The 22,143-nt window shown below is 37.7% G+C and overlaps 1 protein-coding gene across 2 annotated transcripts in view; it reads right to left on the bottom strand.

Annotated features, from left to right (window-relative positions):
* Nucleotides 1-6,554: 6,554 nt before the first annotated feature.
* SPIN1 (spindlin 1) overlaps nucleotides 6,555-22,143 on the bottom strand; it is a 64,428-nt gene continuing 48,839 nt past the window's right edge. For both annotated transcript variants that reach the window (XM_060015078.1, XM_060015077.1), the window contains 3 exons: nucleotides 19,270-19,523; nucleotides 14,127-14,360; nucleotides 6,555-10,161 (listed from right to left, as the gene is read on the bottom strand). In XM_060015078.1, coding sequence (XP_059871061.1) covers nucleotides 9,962-10,161; nucleotides 14,127-14,360; nucleotides 19,270-19,523 — 688 coding nt within the window. In that variant the 3' untranslated portion in view covers nucleotides 6,555-9,961. The remainder of the gene's footprint in view (nucleotides 10,162-14,126; nucleotides 14,361-19,269; nucleotides 19,524-22,143) is intronic.

Below are 22,143 nucleotides of genomic sequence, written 5' to 3'. Positions count from 1 at the left end.
CTTAAAATGTCTTGAAATCCAGTAAATCCTACAATATCACATCAGAAAAGTGAAGCTGGTTAAGTTGGTCTTTTCTCCAAAGAAGGTAGAGATAAGAATACAGAGCAACCGTTAAGATGGGTGTCTTAAAAAAAAAAAGATGGGTGTCTAGCCAAAAATCATGCCTTCACCCGTTTCAGCTTGAAATTGTAAGTAGAACTGTTTTTAAACAGGAAACAAATTACAACAATTTTAGAATATTTTAAATTATGAAGACACAGAAACTGCAGAAAAGGTTTTGGATTTTTCTGATATTAATGGTACACAATTTGAAACTTAACCTTGCACTTCATGATAAACTATAAGGTGCACGTAAACCCTGAGAAGCAGCAGGTATGACAACACAACCAGGCAAGTCCTGACCACAGCCAAATGGATCCCGCTGGAACGTGGAACACAAGTTTGTCCTGCTGTCTCACAGAAAGCCCCTCACTGGAGGAGGCTGGGCAGAAACAGCCCTGGTGGATTCCAGCGTATTAACGGTCTGTTGGCCAATGGTCGGCTGGGAGGATTTTGACTGTAAACTGAGAATATGCTACAATTTACATTTTACTTTGTTTTCTCTTTCTAAAAGCTACACCACACCACTCTTTGGTGTCACAGACAACTAAAATGCTTAAATGGCAGTTGTAAGCTCCTCCATGGAGCACAGTGTAGCAGGGAGAACACCGGTTAGGAATAAACACCTTCATCAGCTTCATGTTCATCAGCCAAAGTAATTGTTGGTATAAGGCACCTCACTAAACCAGATGAGCAGTGGGAAGACTTCGATGTAGTAATACGTAGAACAGACACGAGCTTATTGCTATCTGAATTACGTTGCTAGTTTAAATGTAGTATAGACTGTCACTTATTCTGAGGCATTTTTGCAAAAACAAGTTACTCTTTCCTAAGTGCTTTTAAAAAACAGGAGATAATAATATTATTCTGGATAAACAAGTTAGAAGTTCAGAGATGTTAAAAAAAATAATCATGCAAAGAAAGAAACTGAGCACAGAGATGTTTTAAAATAGAGAACAGAGACCAGACTCCAAATACCTGTCCAGGGCTAATTCTACCAGGCCTTGTGAATTTATCCTGCAAAGTCCAGCTGCTGCACCGGACAGTGCCCCCCAAAATCCCAAGTCGTAACCACCATATAACTCACGTACTGGTGAAATTTAACCACACAACAGTGACCACAAGTTTTAGGAGCCATTTCAGTGAGGTGCCTCTCTGAGGTGGCAGTATACCATATCAATTTACATTATCTGGAAAGAAACAGCAATCTTCCACAGGACTCTTAAAACTTCACTATTAAGGATGGAGAATTTTCAAGGGCAAAATAACTATGTATACCTATTTTGTTCCATAAAAGATTTTAGGTAGCTTATGAAATTATTTGTATAGTATTCACATTTACAAAATATCCTAGAGGCAAATGTACATTTTTGCTACTATCTGAAGAGTATTAAAGCTGAATTAGGTTAGAATTGACTTGTTTACAGGTTATAATAAAGACTTGCAACATAGCAACATTTGTAATTCCATTCTTAAGAAGTTTAATTAAACCCTCACCTCCTTTAGAGGAAGGCAGCCTGCTATCTTCACTTTCTCAGCAGGACAAAATCCTGCTCTTGGTGTCCACACCCTCGACACTTTCCCAGGCGCCCCACTGAAGAACACAAGCAATGGCACCGTTACGCGCCAGCTGCCAGCTACCATTCTCGGACAATTTGATGGTTATTTCTTTTGAGCACACATGAAAATAAAATGAAATTCGGTTGCAGTTTAAATAAAGCAGCTGGCTTTACCTGAGTGTGGGACCAATGTTAAATAGTCATACCAGAAATTAATTAAAGATGGGACATCAAATACTAAGGTGAAATTAATACCTGCAAACAACCCCGCCCCCTCAAACCATAATCAACTTTTAAAACTTTTCCAAAGAGGGACTGATTTCAGATTATATTAGAGAAAAAGCAACATTGGTGATTAAAGACACAGTGCATCAAGGCCTCACTTGGGGTGGGAGTGAGGACAGTGGTCATTACTCTCCTATTACACACAACGGCTACGTTTCATTGGGCATAACTGTACTGTTTTAAAGATACGACTTCCCTCTTAGGCAGCAAAACATTCTGAAAGTAGACTATTTAAATTACTCCAAATCAGGCCACTGGCTGACACTGCCAACTCTAGCACCATGTTTTACGAAAGCACTAAGGAGGCAGTTCAGTGTTCATGACCCCTACGACAATGTGAGAACATTAGCAAAACACAGATGCAGACCTTTATTCATGAAGGTTATCTTCATAGTCTCCTTCTTAGTCACAATAAAATGGAAAATGTGGAACATCCCACTGACCTTTCAACGGTGCTTTTTACAACAATTTTTACATATGCTGGGAGATGCTACTGTTCTGAAAAAATATAAAAATGGAAATCTTCCCGATTGACATTATATAAGTGAAACTGTATCAAACTAAAAGATCTCAAAGATCATAAAATCAAAGCAAATCATGGCAAGGCCTGAAATGACAGAGCTGCTGTCTGTGTAAGGCCCTGACACCCAATGAAATCCCAGCACGAAGGTGACTCGCTCCCTCTGCATCAGGCTCAGGTCTGCATCACGCGAACATCCAGCATCACTGGATCCACTCATCTTTTGAGTGAGTAGGGCAGGATTCTCCCCAAATACAGATGAGGAAAAGAAGTTAGAAAGGCTAAACAATTTGCCTGAGATCATACTGATAGGAAGTGGGCAACCAGAACTCAGAGATTTGGCTCTTCTTTCAATGCTCTCTTTAGTACACTAAATTTATCCATCCCTTTTAAATAAAAATAGAAAATCAGTATTGTTTTTAAAATAATTAGTCTATCAAAAATAATGCTCTGCCAATAAGATTTCTTTTCCATTGTAAGCTTAACAGTAAGAAAGCCCAACTAAATTTTAACACGGTGCTGTGGATTAAATTGCATTACCCCAAAATTCACCTGTTGGTATCCTAACCCCTGGCAACTCAGAATGTGACTGTATTTGGAGATATGGCCTTTAAAGAAGCGGTTAAGGTTAAATGAGGTGGTTATAGCGGGCCCTAATCCAGTGTAACTGATGTTCTTACAAGAAGAGATCACGGCAGACACACACAGAGGGAACACCATGTGAAGTTGGAGGTAGGACAGCTGTCTGCAAGCCAAGGAGAAAGGCCTCAGGAGAAACCATTCTGCTGACACCTTAACCATGGAGTTTCACCTTCTAGACCTGAGCAAGAATAAATGTCTATTGTTTAAGCCCCACAGTCTGTGGTGTTTGTTACGGCAGCCTGAGCTGACGGACACATATAATATGTAAAGCAGTATCAGAAAACAATCCTTCAGTGGTCTACCACATGTAATTTGATCAGAGCATGACCCTTTTTAAAAAACATAACTACCAAATTTTAAAAAAGGGCCAGTGACAACGGCTGAGACATTTGTTTTCGTTTACTTGTTTGTCTTACAAATGCATGTGAATTAAGGAGACGGCTGGTAACAGGTGTTAGTTTCCTGTGCTCTGTGTGATCTCTCCCCCACAAACTGCTCAGAGGCAGTAATTCTAGTTGTAGGACAATGCAGACTGTGGACTCCATCCCTTCAGACATGTTTTTCAGTCCTTAACATACTGCTCTCTTCTGCTGGCTGGACTGCTCTGAAAATGACCACAATCTTGTCCTTCTCCTGTGACAAATCAGATTTGGGATAAATTAAGACAAATGCAGTGGTTAAAACTACTTGGCCACGGTATTACAGGGCAACTCGAAGCAACACTTTGCTCAAATCAGGTCCCCCATAAATAACAGACATGCACACACACACACACACACACACACAGAGTAAACACAGTCCACACAAAGTACAACTCTTGGAAAAAAGCCACAGTCACCAGGGACTACTCTCCTCTCGTTTTTCTAGTGGGAATGCACAGTGCACAAGAAGTCGTGTTCAGATTTCTTACAAATCCTTTAGGAGACAAATCTAAGGCAAAAGCTTTAAAGCAACTTTCACAATCTGTATCAGAAGACAATTCAGAATGCTGAATTTCAATCTTCAGTTGTTAACTGTTCATATCAATGTCAAGGTTTTTAAAAGGTCTTGGTCTTCCTTCTGTCCCTTTCACATCATAATCTGCTTTGGTTCCAACATGAAGACACAGAATTTAAAGTTACGTGTAATGTGCCAATCCTATGAAAAGGATTTTTAGGTAGTTCACATGGTACTTCAAGCTCTAATGTTCCCCCAGAGCATGAATTTTCAAAGCATAAGTTGAAAGTAATGAAAGAGGATGGAGATAAAGCGGAAGCAGGAACACGCCCACAGTACACATGGCAGCCTACTCACCTACTGTTAATAGCCAACGTAAAAAAGAAATGCATGGAAAGGGCCCACGCCTCTGTGTCACCATTGCGAGAGCTGACAGGGGTCAATGCGCTACCTGGTCCAGTGCCCTCACATAAAAATTAAGCAGAAAGAATGCAATGTCATTTTTAGGCAAAATGATGTGCCAAGGCAGTACCCGAAGACCATCTGCCACTGAGTTACCAAAACCTACGAGTTTTAGGGCCCATACAGGGGCAGAGACTATCCTAGAATGTCTGGAGAAACAGTTTACAGACTCACCTAATTTTCCGAAATTCAGCAGCCTAAAAACTTAAACACACACACACACACACACACACACGTATATTAATGACATAAGACAATTACTGTGAAAACTAGGAAGGAGCATAAGAAGTCTAGGTTTTGTAAGAATATTAACTTAATGACATGTTTAAAGTGTCTGAAATATAAAATAGTATCTACATTCTTGTGATGGAAATTATTTAAATATTTCCAGTATAATTTCTCTCCAAATAAAAGATATTTATTTTTATACCTTTTATTAGCTATATTTATTATAACTTTGGGTTACAATTCTCACTATAAAGAGACAGATTTCTACATTCTAGTGACTTAATATAAAACCTTTTATTATGCAACTTGGAAATAAAATACTTTTTGCTATCAATGTACAAAATAAGGTTACAAAAACTTATCCATAGAAATTACTGGACCATAGACTATTCAAATCAAATCACCCCACTTTAGTAATTTAATTCTGAGGCGTGAACACAGCAGCTTGGAGCCTGGGCACAGGCATTGAAGGTCTGAGTCCTGATGGCCTCTGTAATCCTGGACAAGGTACTCAACCCTCACTCCTTTTACAACAGCACAACATGGAAAAACGTCATGCCTTCCTCACAGTATTAAGAATTAAATGAAGGGACTTCCCTGGCAGTTCAGTAGTTAAGACTCTGCGCTTCCACTGCAGGGGGCATGGGTTCGATCCCTGGTTGGGGAACTAAGATCCCGCATGCCACATGGCATGGTCAAAAAAACAAAAAAACAGAAGGTGTTTGGCAAGGTACTTACTAAGCACTTTTGCTAGTGCTTTATTAGTGTCAAATGCTTTATTATCACAGAGCTGTGACTGTACCAAGTGAAGAAACAATGGAAAGCAAGCCCATCCCTGCAATTCTCCAATAGTGGCGACTGCTCTAGACCTAGTTCTTCAGTTTACAAACAGCAGTCAGCAACCGCCAACCTTTCGACTAAGCTTGCTTTGTTATTTTGGGGGAAAATATTTCCTGAGCTGTACCTTCGATACTGCAACGAGTGATTTACCTTCAGGAAGAAGACTGTAAGATCTCGCCCAGGGTGAACACGTGTGCTTCCAGGTTCATCTTCTCCCAACACCTGTCTGCGACTCCTCCCACCAGAGTCTGAGAGGTGGTCCTGAATCCCCTTGGCCAGGGCCTCAGCAGTAGTCATTGCAGCTGCCATGCCAAGCCTCCCCAGCCACTCTGGCCGCAACAAAAGTGACCTGTCCCGTCCTAGCTTTAACCATGGATCCTTGGGCCAAACAGGGAAACATAAAAACTGAATCTAATTAAGGGCAGGCATACCATAAACTCTACTTTTCCCTCTCACTGATAAAATTATCCAGGAAGATAAAATATAGAGTACATATAGTTCCAGTATTACCTACATGTCTTTGTCCTTACTACTGGAAAAAAAAAAAAAGGAGATTTTTTCACTGCAGAATTTCACTAGTTGGTATTTAAGTATTAATAAAAGCAATATATAATTATAGCAAGAAAAGATGTGAAAGTATAAAACACACAATATTTAATTCTATTTAAAACAATTCTTTTAAGTTTAAAATTTTATGATAAATTGAAATTTCTCATTAATTGCTAATCACAAACTTTCATATTTTGGACTATATAATATATTGGGGCTACTGATTATTGCTCCCTTTCTTTACAGGTACTATTAATTATCATTCAAATAAAAATTCTATTTCTTTCTGTTCCTATATATATCTGACATTTACATTTGGTGAAAAGAGGGAAAAAAGGTCTCTTAAAATCTTCAAGTAAAACTTCAAAAACTTTTTCAGAAGCACGTTTAACACATCACAGTTTGCTCATAAGCACAAAATTTACAGTCAAAAGTTGCACATAAAGGGTTTATTTTAAATGTTTTAAGGATAGGATAGAGTTACATCATAATTATAAAAATTACTTACAGAATGAACAGATTTATATTGTTTATACTTCTAAATGCAGAGAACAGGGAACTGTCTACACATTGTATAAAATAAAATTAAAATTAAAAATGAATTCAAGCTTGAAAGATGAGGTCATTTACCTAATATTAAAATGCGAACACGAAGACCTCTGAACTATACACATTCGTTCGAACTGCACTAATGATGGAAAATACAAAAAGCGCAGCATTTCCAAGGAACCACAGACATTTTGACCATAATTATTTTCTGTTACAATAATTCCTGTTTTGTCTTTGGAGAACTGTCTTTTTTTTTTTTTTTTAAGACAATCAGCTTCAAGAATGTCTTCAGGCACTACAATTTGTGACAATCAAAACAGTCTTCTAATGGGTCCACAGCGTTCAGAGATTCAAGCCCAATGCACTTCAGGGTTTGGCACGTAAAACAATAATAGAAATGAAATCTGGTTTAGAAGCAACTGTGATTGTTTTAAGAATGCACAGTCCCTTCAAATGCTGCATGACATACACAACTGGAAAATCACCTTCTGTTGGCACTACATTTGCTTCACCAGTGCATCTTTATCCTACAACCACTGAAACAGCACAGTTAAGCAAATATACAGAAACTGAAACCAAATAAAAACAAAGATAGAAAACAAAAAACCTAAATATATTTAACATGCAATTTTAGTTAGTTACATTGAACATTCTACTTAGAATAGAGCATGCAAAAAAGGATGGTCTGCTTTTAAGGTTTTCCTTTGAAGCTTTACATGGCAGCCAGACATCACGCACGCACACACACACGACACAATAATACTATAGCAGGTCAATGAGAAAGGCCAATACATTTTATACAGAGATTCATGTCTTGTGTTGTCACAAGTCCCATGATAATTTTGGAAATTAATGTTGTATTCCTAGAACAAGGAACCAACATTCCGATACCAGGAAAATGCAAGCAATGCATGCAGATCTGAAACATGAGCCTAGACGAAGCCTGAAATACTCGGCTGGGGAGCAGAGTTAGTCATGGCATCAGGAAGTGTGGTTTAAGCCACCAAAAGAAAAAAGAATGGGAAAAAAAAAGGAAAAAACAACAAAAAAAAGACCCCTTCCCCTTCCTTCAACCCTAAAGGCAATAAATGGAACAATGATTAAAATAATGATGATAATAAATCACGTCACATTCATCTAGAGAGATCACGTGGTATTAAAAGTTGCTAAAGGTACTTGCAGAAAAACCACAATGCAAGTCATTAAGTAATGCCAGAAATGTTTCAACTCAACTGACCCAACCCTCAGGATACCTCCAAAGGACTTTGTTTTTCAGTCTGAAGTCACTGTGTCCTGTTCATGCAGTGCACGCTGGACAACACACTCTCTGGGCCACATGTGTCCACTTGGGCACAGGGAGCTGGGCTCAACCTTGAGATTCACATGCAGGAACTCTTACAAGAGCCTCCAGGAGAACAGATGACAGATCTGTAGCATGACACTTGTTTCAAGCACAGGAGGAACATCTAAGACCTGGGTACCCACTGCATGGAGAAGCTCACCCCTGGCTGCCCTCAGTGAGGCACTGGGCACGCTGGAGAGAACTGGGGTGCTGTATTTACATGGTGTGCGAGGTTACCACCCACCAGCACAACAAGGCACAGCCTTCCTGAAGGCAAAAATGGGCATCACACAAACCATGCAGAGCGCGGTCTTGAAACTACAGAATCTCTTAACATCAAGAACAGCCATGACAGACGTCACACAGACCTGGTGTTTGACTGAGATTCATATGCATTTAAGCTTTCTGCCCAAATCAGAGGTAAGATTTTCAATCTCCACAAGACTGGTTTCACATATCATCTTTCTCCTAGCTTTCAAACTGCCAGGGATCATCCAAAACAAAGTGATAGACTGATGTTCTGCTGCTAAATGAACCACTTTTGCAGTTCTATTTTAGTTAAAACAACCTTGCAGGAAAGGATTCAATGGCTAAGGGCTGCTATCAGTCACACCCACAAGCCAGTGCAGGTGACTGACCCTGATGTGGCAGGATCCACCAAATGGAATGAATCCACATCAACAGCATACCATGAGTAAGAACATACAGCACCACAAGAGGTGTCAGGAATTTAAGCTGTTATTTGTCTAGACATTCTTCGAGGGGAAAAGCCAAGGGGGAAAAGCCTTCTGACCATAATCATATATCAGTAATAACAGTAATAAAAATAAAGGTATCCCAGAGAACTTGTTAAAAGGCAACAATGTCATTCTTAAACTTACATTTCTAATATAAAAGCACTACGTTCTTCCAGGAACTTACCAAATACACATAAACCGCTGATACACTGTTGCCTTTTAAATCCGTGTACTAAAATTCCAGATTACTAATTTGTACAAATAATGGACCAAATGTGCCATCCAAAATACACCTGGCATTACACTATGTGGACCAAGTACCTGGGCTTTGCTTAAAAAGAAGTATTTATGATAAAAAATGTAAACAAATAATATACAAAGCTTAGAATTAAAGGCAGCCTTTTACCCAGATTTCTAACTGTTTTGTAAAATTGTAATGTGGGTCATTAAATGTTCACAGGTGATTCATATTTGAATTTACAGTTTAAAGCCTCCAGACTGAAATGGTACTCTGAACTTGACTTTCAAAATAAGCTGAATGTCCCGATGTGCTTCCTGTGCCCAAATTTAATTTTAAATAAACAGCAGTAATACAATGAATACACTAAATACAAATGGCTTGGGTCAGCACTCCTGTTAAACTGGAGAAAATTATGTAACCCCCACTCCAACCCACAAAGAAAGGACTGCCCACGAAATGTGTGTGTGTGTGTGTGTGTGTGTGTGTGTGCGCGCGCGCACGCGCATGCACACAGATCTATGTGTATGTATATATACATTATATATGTATACACACAGATATAGATAGATAGGTAGATATAGATACATATATATCTCAAAAAAAGGCAATAACAAAAATACCAAACTATGCTTGCATTGTGGCAGCAGAATAACAGTGTTAAGCGTGAAGGGGAAAGTGGATAAGATCTACTACAGTTTTAAATGACTATGATACTAGCTTAACTTTTACCAGACTTGCCTGTAACTCCCTTCCAAACAGACAGACTTCTTTTAAGAGGAAGGAGTTCCTTACACAAAATGCTTTGTGTTCACATAAATCTGTACTATTCAGAACAAAACCAGTTCTGCTGGCAGAGATTGTGGGTTCGCAGGGACATTTAAGCTTTCATTAAACTGGAAAGCAATCAAGTCTTTATGTCTACAAATTATACATTTAAGAGTTCCACAAATTTGGCAAAGTTCGTGATGACATCTAGGATGTTTTCACCAAATCGTAGACATAAATATGGAAATCATCATCAAACTTGATGAAATAGACAGACGGTTTGGCTTCTACTTGATGAATGACCATGCCAGTCCTTTTAGAGCCATCTTCTTTGGCATATTCCACTTGTTTGCCTACCAGGCTGTCCACAACTTCTCCTGGTTCCCTTTCTGCTGGAGGTGAATCATCTGTATTTAAAAGTGGGAAAAAAGAGAATTTAGAGTCAATTTTTAGATACACACCAACTCACATATCTATTTTAATAATTAAAAAAAATTTTTTTTAATATCCTGAATTCACCTTGATTTTCTAGACCAAGAGTCAGCAAACTTTTCCTTCAAAGGCCAGACAATACATATGTTAGGCCTGAAGCCATACGGTCTCTGTACCAACTACTCAGCTGTATTGTTGTCACATGAGAGCAGCCACAGATGATATATAAATGAATGGTGTGGTTGTGTGCCAATAAAACTTTATTTACAAAAACAGTGTGCTGATCCCCAAGAGCTAGACATGTAAATGATTTTGAAAATCATAACTAGAAATTTCTTTGGCTTATATTTAGTTATAGCTATAATTACCTAAAGAGCGATGGACTAAAAGAAGGAAAGGGTCAAGAAAAAAACTAAATACAGTTGACCCTTGAACAACAGGGGTTTGAACTGCATGGGTCCACTTATACAGGGATTTTTTCCAATAGTAAATACACGATCTGCAGTTAGTTGAATCCACAGATGCAGAGGAACTGCAGATACGAAGGGCTGCCCATAAGTCATATGCAGATTTTCAACTGCACGGAGGATCAGTCTCCCCAACCCCCAAGCTGTTCAAGAATCAACTGTAATTATACAACTTCTTTCTTTTTTAAAAAAATTTTATTGAAGTATAGTTGATTTACAATGTTGTGTTCTATAGCTTCTTAAAAATAAGGCTGTTTTCCTTTGAAATAATTTCAAAGCAGATAATACCTACTGGGATTACTGAGAATGTGCCTAAATGCCTAAGTATTCCTGTCTTATCCTGTGAATCCTTAAAGCTTTTTTCCCCTCAACTTCATTTCATCACACATGGTCCTCTTAACCCAGTTTCAAAATAAAAGAGATTTCCTGTGCTATAAAAATAGGTGCTAAGTGAACTCCATCCTCAGACCAATTACAACTGAATCTCAGAGGATGGCTGAGGCACCTGTACTTTTTGAGAAACCCCCAAGAAAATCTGAGTGTTGGAAAACACTGCCCGCCCTATGACCTAGCAAGAACTCTGTAAGTTCTAGGAATACACATAAAATGAGAACAAACCATCACTGCCAACAATAAAGAAACAAAGTACAAAAAAGGGTAGCCAGGGGATGGAGCTAGGCAGTTACAATTCTATTTTAAGAAACCCCTAACAGGTCCTGAATAACTCAAGCTCTTATCCATGTAGTAACAGAGAGCCTTCAAGTAGGACAACCAGGTATCCTGGTTTGCCCAAGACAGTCAGTGCTTATGCCTGTAGTCCTGACACAATGGTTAGCAGTGCACCTTTTTATTTTCACATGTATCCTGGTTTGGATCATATCATGTATCTGTATTAACAGTAGTTTGCCTCTTTGATTATAATAAATTCTCTCATTGAATGGCATAATCTGAAACCTGCTATTCTGATCTCACACAACACAAACAAACCACCTGAGCATGGTGTTATCAGTTCTTTAAAAAAAGGAAGTAAAGAGGAAATCTAAGCTGAACTCTTCTTCAACAGTGCTCTTCCATCAAGCAGCAACATCATACCACACCACACTTTTGTGGCACCTCATGTGTACAAAGAAATTACGAACACATGATCGCCATACGTTTTACAGTAACCATAAGTGAAGAAGCCAAGGACTCAGAGGCCACTGCAGAGCTCTTTGTATCAGAACATCACAACAGCAAGTAACAGCAAATAAAACTTCCATACCACTCGAAAGAAAGGAGGAGTGAGAGGATAAAGACGTGGTTGGTACAGGCAATGATTTAATCTGCAAATGACCTCATACTTTCTATTATCAAGTCAACAGTACTTGCTTTGGACATTTCTCTACAAAAAAAGTTTAAAACTTCATATAGGTTGGAGGAAATGTTTTTATGGTATGCTCTCATATTTAAATTCCCGCCTATATAACACTTTCCATTACACATTTATAACAAATATACACGCACTTAAAAAAAAAAAAGATTAAGAAGGCAGAAGTCAGGGCCAGATGAGCACATGAGTAGATTCAATGAGTGGCTTGTTCACAGGAAGAACTTAAAAAAAAAAGGAACAGAGATGGTGTTACATTGCTAATATATCCAGTGTCTGTCAGTCAGCCATATCTGCCTAGGGCCAAGAATTCATGTGTTTGAGGAAAAGCTATTGAGTAGTTTAAAGAAAAAAAAAAAAAAAGGCTTACGCAAAAGTGAAATTAAGAAAATAATTTTATTCACAATAGCATCAAAAAGAATAAAATACTTAGGACTATAAGAAGTGCAAAAACGTATACTCAGAAAACTACAAAACGTTGATAGAAATGGAAAAAACTCAATAAATGAAAAAACATCCCATGCGCATGGGTCAATGGCTTAACTTAAGATGGCAATACGCTCCCGCCAAACTGATCTAGAGATTCAACACAATACCTAACAGAATCCCAGCTGACTTTTTTGCAGAAATTGACAAGCTGATTCTAAAATTCATACGAAATTGCAAAGAACAGCCAAAACAATTCTGAAAAAGGAGGATTCACACTTCTTGATTTTAAAACTTATTATGAAGCAGTGTAATCAAGTGTGACACTGGCATAACTATAGACATATGGACAAATGGAATAGAACTCAAAGTCCAGAAATATCTTCATACCTCCATAGTCAAGTAATTTTTACCAAGGGTGCCAAAACCACTCAGTAGGAAAAAGAACAGTCTTTTCAAAAAGTGGTTTTCAGACAACTGGATTGCCACATGCAAAACAAAGAAGTTGGACATGACACATCATAAACAAATATTGACTCAAAATGTATCAAAGATCCAAGTAAGACCTACATGTAAGAGCTAAAACTGTAAGACTCTTAGAAGAAAACATAGGGGCAAATCTTCATAACCTTTGATTTGGCAAGAGTTTATTAGATATGACACCAAAAGCATGAGCAATAAAAGGAAAACTAGAAAAATAGGATTTCATCAAAATTAAAAACTTTTGTACTTCAAAGAATACTTTTAAGAAACTGAAAAGACAACTCAGAGAATAAGAGAAAGTATCTGCAAGTCACATATCTGACAAGAGACTTATACCTATACTATTGACTGTTACGACTCAATAACAGAAAGACAATGCAATTGAAAAACAGGCAAAGGATGTGAATAGATATTTCTCCAACAAGACACACAAATGGCCAATAACACACGAAAAGATACTTGACATCTTTAGTCATCAAAAAAAAATGAAAACCAAAACCACAATGAGATACCATTTCACTACCACTAGGATGGCTAAAATCAAAAAGTCAAGTAACAAGTGTTGGTAAGGATGTGGAGAAATCAGAACCCTCACACACTGTTGGTGAGAATCTAAAATGATGCAACCACTTTGAAAATCAGTCTGGCAGTTGCCTAAATGATTCAACCCAGAGTGATCACTATGCCTCATCAATTCCATTGCAAGGCATATACCCAAGAAAACTGAAAACAAATGTCCACTCAGAAACTTGTACACAATTCTTCATAATAACCAAAAAGAAGCAAAAAAATCCAAATATCCATCAACAGATGAATGAATAAACAAAATACAGTATATCCATACAATCGAGTTGTATTTGGTTATTAAAAGAAATGAAATACAGACACACGCTACAACATGGATGAGCCTTGAAAACATAAGCTGAGTGAAAGAAGCTAGTCACAAAGGACCCCACATTATATACACCATTCATATGAAAGTCCAAAGTCCAGAACAGGGAAAGTAAATTATTCTTGGCAAAAGGGTAAAAATTTCACAACCTATGCTTTGTGCATGACTAAAAGAATAATCACTTAACCCTAATAATTAAAATTTTTAAATGTATCTGCACAAGAGTTAATCAAATATCTTGCTCTAAAGATATTTATCAAATTATTTTTGAATTATCAAAAATAAAAGTTGTCAATCTATACTTACTAGAATCGGGCATAATGCGAAGGTCGCCTTCTTTATAATCATCTAAGAGCTGGTACATGTACAAGACAGGATCTTTTTCATAGGTGATGTAAAACCATGTGTTCATTATAGGGGCGCGTGCTAAGACCATTCCCCTCCACTCGTCTTTAGAGCCATCCTCGGTCTCAAACATGTGTTCCACTGCTTTGCCAATCATTGTGTCGGCTAGGTGTGCATCACTGATTCGAGATGTTGCTGGGGACAAAAAAGCAAACAATGGTTTACGTGAAAGAATCTGCTTTTTTCTTTTTTTTCTGAATTCATCTGTTCTTGGTACTGTACCTAATTAAAACTTTTAGTTTATTCAAGGTATAAAGTGTTTTTTTGTTATTGTTTAATCGATAATTATTTTAAATTATGAGATAGAATTAGACTTACAGAAGAGTCCCAAAAATAATATTGTTCCCATATACCCTTTACCCACCTTGCCTTTTAAATATCTTATATAACCATTGACCATTTATGAAAACCAAGGTATTAACCTATTCAAGGCATAGGTTTTTACTCTTGCCCCTACAATCTATTTTTTACAATAATCAGAGTGATATTTGTGGCCGTTATACCAGATTGTGTTGGTCATTTGCTTAAAATACTCCAGCACTTTCCTTTCATAATTTGAATAACGAACTGCTTCTCCAGATCCACAGCACATTGGCCATCATCCCCTGGCAGCCCTCTGCCCTCCTGCTCGTCACATACTGCTTGACTGCCTTACACCTCAGCAGCATGGGCATCTTTTCCTGGGATACCCTTGGGCTGACTACGACCCCCACATCCTCAGGGGCTGGCTCTTCCTGAGCAGATGTCCTCCCAGAGGCTTTCTAGGACCACCCGGTGAAAATAGCCCCAACAATCAGTCACCTAACCGAGCTTGATTTCTTAAAGACATTTACCACTCTCTGCAGTTATCTTGTTTTACATGTTTGTTTACTTGCTTTTAGACTGCACAGTGATGAAAGCAAAGGCCTTTCCCATCTTGTTTCCAATACTGTGATCACAGGGGTTCAACATTTGTTGTATAAATTATTTCAGAGGAAAGCAGGTTGTTCTAGATGGCCTGTGTGATTAGGAACACAGGCCTCCCTACTGGTGTATCAACAGCCCTCTGCAGCCCTGCTCTACATTAAAGACATAGGTGAAAAATTACAAGTTTCATTTTCTTTTTTAATATTGGGAAAATTATGGAGGAACCTACTGATTTTAAGATTTATCCATTCCTCACATTTTAGACAATTATCTTTAAAAAAAAATTAGCACTTCTTACTCATGAGTCCTATTTTTGTCAAAGTTCAAAGGAACAAAGATTAGAATTTCTTGGTAAAGATACTGCTATCCAATTTTATCAGAAGGACACTGTAAACACATACGATAGTTTTCTTTGCTTAAGTATGCAATAATTACCCAAAATAACATAGAATTCCCCACTGTGCATGACACTATAGCAAAATCCCACTAGTTTTCTTCATACCAGAAGTTATCAAACTTTCTCATCTTAGGACTCCTTTACATTCTTAAAAGTTTTTGAGCATTTGTTTATATGGATGATAAATATCAGTACCAACTATTTTAGAAATTATAAATGACATATCTAAAAATATGTTAAAATACCTACAGAAACACATTTTTAATGAAAAATATTTTCTAACAAAAAATTAGTAAGAAATGTCTAGCTTTAAAAATGGACAGCTAGGGGCTTCCCTGGTGCCGCAGTGGTTGAGAGTCCGCCTGCCGATGCAGGGGACACGGGTGCGTGCCCCGGTCCGGGAAGATCCCACATGCCGTGGAGCGGCTGGGCCCAAGAGCCATGGCCGCTGGGCCTGCGCATCCGGAGCCTGTGCTCCACAACGGGAGAGGCCACAGCAGTGAGAGGCCCGCGTACCAGCAAAAAAAAAAAAAGACAGCTAGAATCTCATATCTGTTTCAGCATTCAATCTGTTGTATGTACTTTTAGTTGGTGTATAAAATCACAAAGATATGCTGTTGAAAAAATATTTTATTAGTGTTCAGATAATTCTAGGTATTCTTCTATGATACCACATCAAAACTCAACAAGTGGTAGCTTTCCTTAAAGGTTAATTGCAATGTAGAATCTGAAATCATTATCAATAAACTTCTGTCACACTATTAAATTAAAATTCATTTGTCTCCAGAATACATAAGGAACGCCTACAACTCTACAACAAACAAAACAAAAAAATCAAGTGACCTGATCAAAAAAGTGGGCAAAGGACTTGAACAGACATTTCTGCAAAAATGACATACGAACGGGCAAAAAGCATATGAAAGATTCTTAACATCACTAATCATCAAAGAAATGCAAATCAAAACCAACAGAAAATAACAAATATTGGTGAGGATGCGGAGAAATTGGAACCCTCGGGCACTGTTGGTGGGACTGTAAAATGTTAACAAACACTATGGAAAATATTACGTATGTAGGCTCCTCAGATAATTAAACACAAAATTACCATATGATTCAGAATTCCTGGTTAAATACTCAAAAGAACTGAAAGAAGGGCTCAAAGAGCTATTTGTATACCCATGTTCACAGCAGCAGTATTCACAATAGCCAAAAGGCAGAAGGAACCCAAGTGTCCAATCATGGATGAATGGGGAAAAAAATGTGGTATACACATGCAATGGAATATTATTCAGCCTTAGAAAGAAAGGAAATCCTATCACATGCTACAACATGGATGAATCTTGAGGACATTCTGCTAAGGGAAAGAATCTAGTCACAAAAAGACAAATACTACATGATTCTACTTATGATGTATCTAAAGTAATCAAATTCATAGAAACAGGATGGTGGGTGCCAGGGGCCAGTGGGAGGCAGAAAAGAGTAGCTGTTGTTTTAATGGGGAAAGAATTACAGATTTGCAAAATGAAAAATTTCTGGAAACCTATTCCATAACAATGTGAATATACTTAATGCCTCTGAACTGTATACTTAAAAATAATTATGGTAGTAAATTTAATGTTTTGTGTTTTTACCACAACATAAAAAATCTGTCGGTCTTTGAATGGATCTTTCACCAATATATGATTTGGTAACATCATGCATTGCTCATATAGAAAATATTGTATTCACTGAGTTATGCAGATCTTCCAAATAGTGGGAAACTCCAGTGTATAACTGTGAAAGGATGAGAGTGAAAAAGGCAAATTATATCTTAAGATTTTTATGAAAATTAATTTTGACCTAATAAGCCTCCTGAATTGGCCTCTGGAAACCTCAAGGGTCCTCAGACTACACTTTGGGAACTGGTACTCTGTGACATCACATGCTTTTGGGTTGACTGACTTACTTTTCTCTCCACCTTTAGCTTAAGGAAAACAAAACTGTAACTTTAATGTACTGCCTTAAGCAAATTAGGAAAGACCATTTTCTTCCTACATGAAACATAAATGAAGTCCAAATAAATTTTCAGACTAAAGTATCATAGGGAATACCATAGTTAACTCTTAATTAAATTAGGCATGTAACATATTGCTGCTTTGCACACAGGCCTTTGGATTTCCTTTTTTAAATTGCTTTTCTGTTTACAAAAGCAATCCATATCTACTGTTGGAAACAGAGATGGCCCAGAAGTAGAAAGAAAAACATTAAGAAACCCTTAAATCCCATCACCAGAGATACTCATATATCTTCAGATATTTTGGTTTAGTCAAATCACTTTTTTATCAAGATAAAAGGTTTCTTCTGTCCTATGATGACAACAGAGCTAACACAGGTCATGTGGCAGAATGCAGTAAGTTTCAAGTAAGCTAGCAGCCTTGCCCTTGAAGGGGTCAGAAACTAAAATTCTGGGTCAGAAAAAGAATGTATGATAATTACTGAGCACAAATAATTGATATAAAGGTGTGGATAATACTTTTTAAGCCCTGAAGGGAAGATTCTTCAATGTTAATTTCTAATGTGGAAAATGGACTGATGTCAAGATCAGGAGAAAAGAGGATGTGCTTCACAAGGAAGAATGTGTTCAGCTGAACTTAGACTAAAATGCCAAAGATTTACTATTACATAATTAGTTACCTTTGGTTAAAAATACAAATTTAAAGAAAGATTTCTGTGAAAGCTGAACTATATTTATACAAGATGAATAAAGACAGTGTTTGCTATCTAAAGCAAGGATTAAAAAAATAACTTGCTGCTCTGGCAAAGTTAACTTGATGAGGAAGCATGTGTTCCAGGAACACAATGGCAAAAACAAAGGGGGAAAGGGCGGCTAGGTAAGCGTCTTCCCTTGACAATTTGATCCCAAATTTCTATCCTTCAAGTGCAGATCTGCTGAGGCTCTATTTGTACATATATAGGCTTCTAAGGACAATTCCAAAAGCATAAACCAGATTCAAGCAATAGCAGCATCACTGTAATAATAATAAGAAAACATTTCAAAGTAAATACTCTGAAGAAAGTAACAACTTGGGTGTATTCCGTTGATCTTAAGAATAAAATCATATTTTATTTTATTCTTAAAAATAAAACCAGTCATTATTATTTAACTGACACCTTATGCCTTAAGGAACCTAAGGTATGCAAGGCAAAACTGATTTGTATGACATTAAAAAAGCCATTCATTTCCCACAAACCTTGTACAAACGAACCCCAAAAATGTTGTAACAGAGTTCACATGTTTTGGTTGCTTAAATTTTGGTTGAAGGTACAATTATCACTTATATAATAATACACAATGATAAAAATTCACTTCACATAAAGATCCTAATACATGAAATTTTTCTGAGCTATTATAATCTGATGAAATGAGCACATTGAATATTTGAGCTAATGAGAAATACTCTTACTCACCAGAGTCCAGATAAACTGAGCAAAATGTGGGAAATAATCATATTAGAAATTATTAGACTGTCGACTTCTTGGGGAACAATTTTATACGTCTTTATATCCTTCACAGTTCCTTGAACTTTGGTTTTAGAATATTTGCTGAGCAGTTTTTGTGGTTTTAGGTGACTGATTTAAATGTGTATCAGAAGTACTTATGCTCCAATTAAAAAAAATACCAGTAATGCTAATAATCAAAAAGCATCCATTTCAATAATCATTTTTAAAGCATATAATGCACAAACAGTAAAGAGAACTTACCAACTCTATCAGGGAGGACTTCAAGCGCAGAAACTCTTTCATCTTTATTAAGTTCTAGTCCATAAACACAGTCAAATCCATCGTATTTTATAAGATACAAAGAAGGATTTACAGGCACCTGGTCCAGAACGGTTCCTTTCCACTGGGTGATGGGGCCATTCCCCTCTTTCCACCCATGCTGAATCCTGCAGCCTACGATGTTCCGCCGGGGCTGGGAAACAGGTTTGCTCGGCCCCACACTGCTCCGATGTTTTCTGTATTCACACATATACACACGTAAGGTATCATCTCAAAAGTATGCACTCCTACCAACACAACTACTGCTAGCTAGCATGCTCCCATCACAGATGATCCGGGTCCTATGCTAGCTAATGTTGCCACACTCAGGGTTCAGGTGGCTACAGGCAGCCATCTCCCAGTCCCACAGCCGTGCAGTGGTGGCTCACAGGTGGGGCCTGTCTCTAGCAATAGAAGCTTCTTGTGCACCCTAACTGTGGACACACAGAAAAACACAACTAGTCAATAGCAACTTAGCCTTAAAATTAAGTATCAGTTTTTCAGCCTTCTGAGTTTCCTTTAATTCAATCAACTCACAATTATCCAAATTAATCAAAGAAAGACAAGGGCTGACTACATGAAATAACCACACATGCATATGGCTTTATAAAATAGAAATCCATTTCTCATTAAAAAGAAACTCAATTTCACCCATTCTAATGCCCACATAATTTTGTCCTCACTGGCTTAAACAATAAGAATAAACTAGACATTTAACTTTTTCTTAAACTGGAGTCCAGGCTGGCTTCTATCCATGCATTTATACTATCATTACTTCTCTAGAAAACATAACCTTCAACACTTAAATTTGTAACAAATACTTAATGTAGTATTAAAAATTATTGAAGCAACACCAAACTACATTCTTTCTCAATTACAAACAATCGAAAAATCTACATACAATGTTTACAAGTAATACACCTGGCTCTCAGTATCAGGGAAAAAATCTTCATTTCATGTAGAAATCCAGAGACAAGGGACAAGACTTGGCTTGAACGCAAGCTGAAGGCCAAAGCCATGCTGGCACATGGATGCTGCTATATGCCAAGAATGAAAAAATTTAGGGAGCAGAAAAGAACCCACTCATAAGAACCCAAAGCTTATGTGGGCATAAAGCTCTCATCTGGTAAACCACAAATAAAAGTGGTGAACAAATGGCATAAATACAAATAAACTTTTAAAAACAAGTAATTTATTGTAGCCTGTAATATTTAAAACTACAGTTGTATATATTTTAAGTAGACCAGCTTAGTAAACTTAGTGTTTTGTGAAACAGAGAAACAGGTTACAACAAGATATTAAAGCTGTCTCAAGGAGGCCTAGAATCAGTTGACACAGTCCTTTACCTAAGCAAGATAGGGAACACCATTTGGGGAACACCTCAGAAGGAAAACTTCTCCAGTTGGACTGTAAAAGGGTTCAAAAGGTTATATGCAGGACATGAGACCAGAAAACGCTGTGTCTAACCCAGCCCTTAAGTCTCTGCAAACACCCAGCCAAATGGCCTTCCAGGAAAGGCAGAGCCTGAACTGAGGACACATACTGAGAATAACATCCTGAGTAGGGTGAGGCCCGTGGGTAAAGGAAAGATGAGGTTCAGATGCTTACAGGGTGGGCCCAAAGGAGGCCGACCTCAACAGGTATCACATAGGAGACTATACAGAGAAACTTGAGTATGCCATGGGAATACTGAAGAGCTCTGCAGCAAGGATAGCTGTCCTGGAATACTCTCACCCCTTCTCATGTACAAAAGTCTCGGGAGAGAACCATGGTGGCACCAATGGGCAACGGAGGCAAACCCAAAAATATGCCCACAAGGCAGATGGAAATTACCACCTAACATTATGCACATAACAGAGGCCATGAAAGAGGAACTTACATCAAAAACATAAGAGCCCAGATGAGAGACAGCTACACAAGAGAAGATGTGAGAAAAATCAGACACAGTCAACAAACAAGCAGCAATTTGAAAACTTTTCAGAAATGAAGGCTAAACTAGAGGAACATGGAAGAAATTGACACCATGGGGCATTTAAGGAAAACAGATGATAAAAAAGAGACAGATGGGAACAGATATGAAATTCCAACTTCCATGTAACAGAATCACCCAAAAGCTAAAATCAGAGGAACAGAAAGAATACTAAAATAATTCAAGAAAAATATCCAGAAATAAAAGACTTAAATGTACACACATGCCCCTGGGAAAACTGACCCAGAACTACTGACACTAAGTCTAGTGAAACAAACAAACTTTAAAGAAAATAACGTCTCGAGGGCATCCAAGCAAAAGAACTGCATCATGTGTAAGGATAATCACATGTGTAAGGAAAAGAAAATCACACAGTGACACCGTGTGCCACCAGATAACTGAGTGACAAATTTAAGGTTCTCAGGAAAGAAAATGTGAGGTGAGGGTTTTACAGGCAGCCAAGAATTCTATACTGACCTCCAAGTAAAAGTATACAGATAAAACTGTGTGAACACATAAGAACGCGGGGAATACTGTTCTCACAAATGCTTCCTGAAGAAGTTAACAGTTGGCCATCCATATCCATGGGTTCCACATCCTCAGATTCAACCAAACATGGATAGAAAAATCCCAAAATTCCAAAAAGCAAAACTTGAAATTGCCATACACAGGCAACAATTTACCTGTCATTTACATTGTATTTACAACCATTTACATAGTGTTTACACTGTATTAGGTATTATGAGTAATCTAGAGATGATCTGAAGTATATGGGAGGACTTATGTGGGTTATGTGCAAATACTATGCCATTTTATATAGGGGACTTGAGCATCCATGGATTTTGGTA

Source organism: Delphinus delphis, chromosome 6, assembly GCF_949987515.2.
Source record: "Delphinus delphis chromosome 6, mDelDel1.2, whole genome shotgun sequence".
NCBI classification, from domain to species: domain Eukaryota; kingdom Metazoa; phylum Chordata; class Mammalia; order Artiodactyla; family Delphinidae; genus Delphinus; species Delphinus delphis.
Note: the sequence above shows the minus strand (reverse complement) of the source record. Positions and strands in the feature narration are given on the sequence as shown.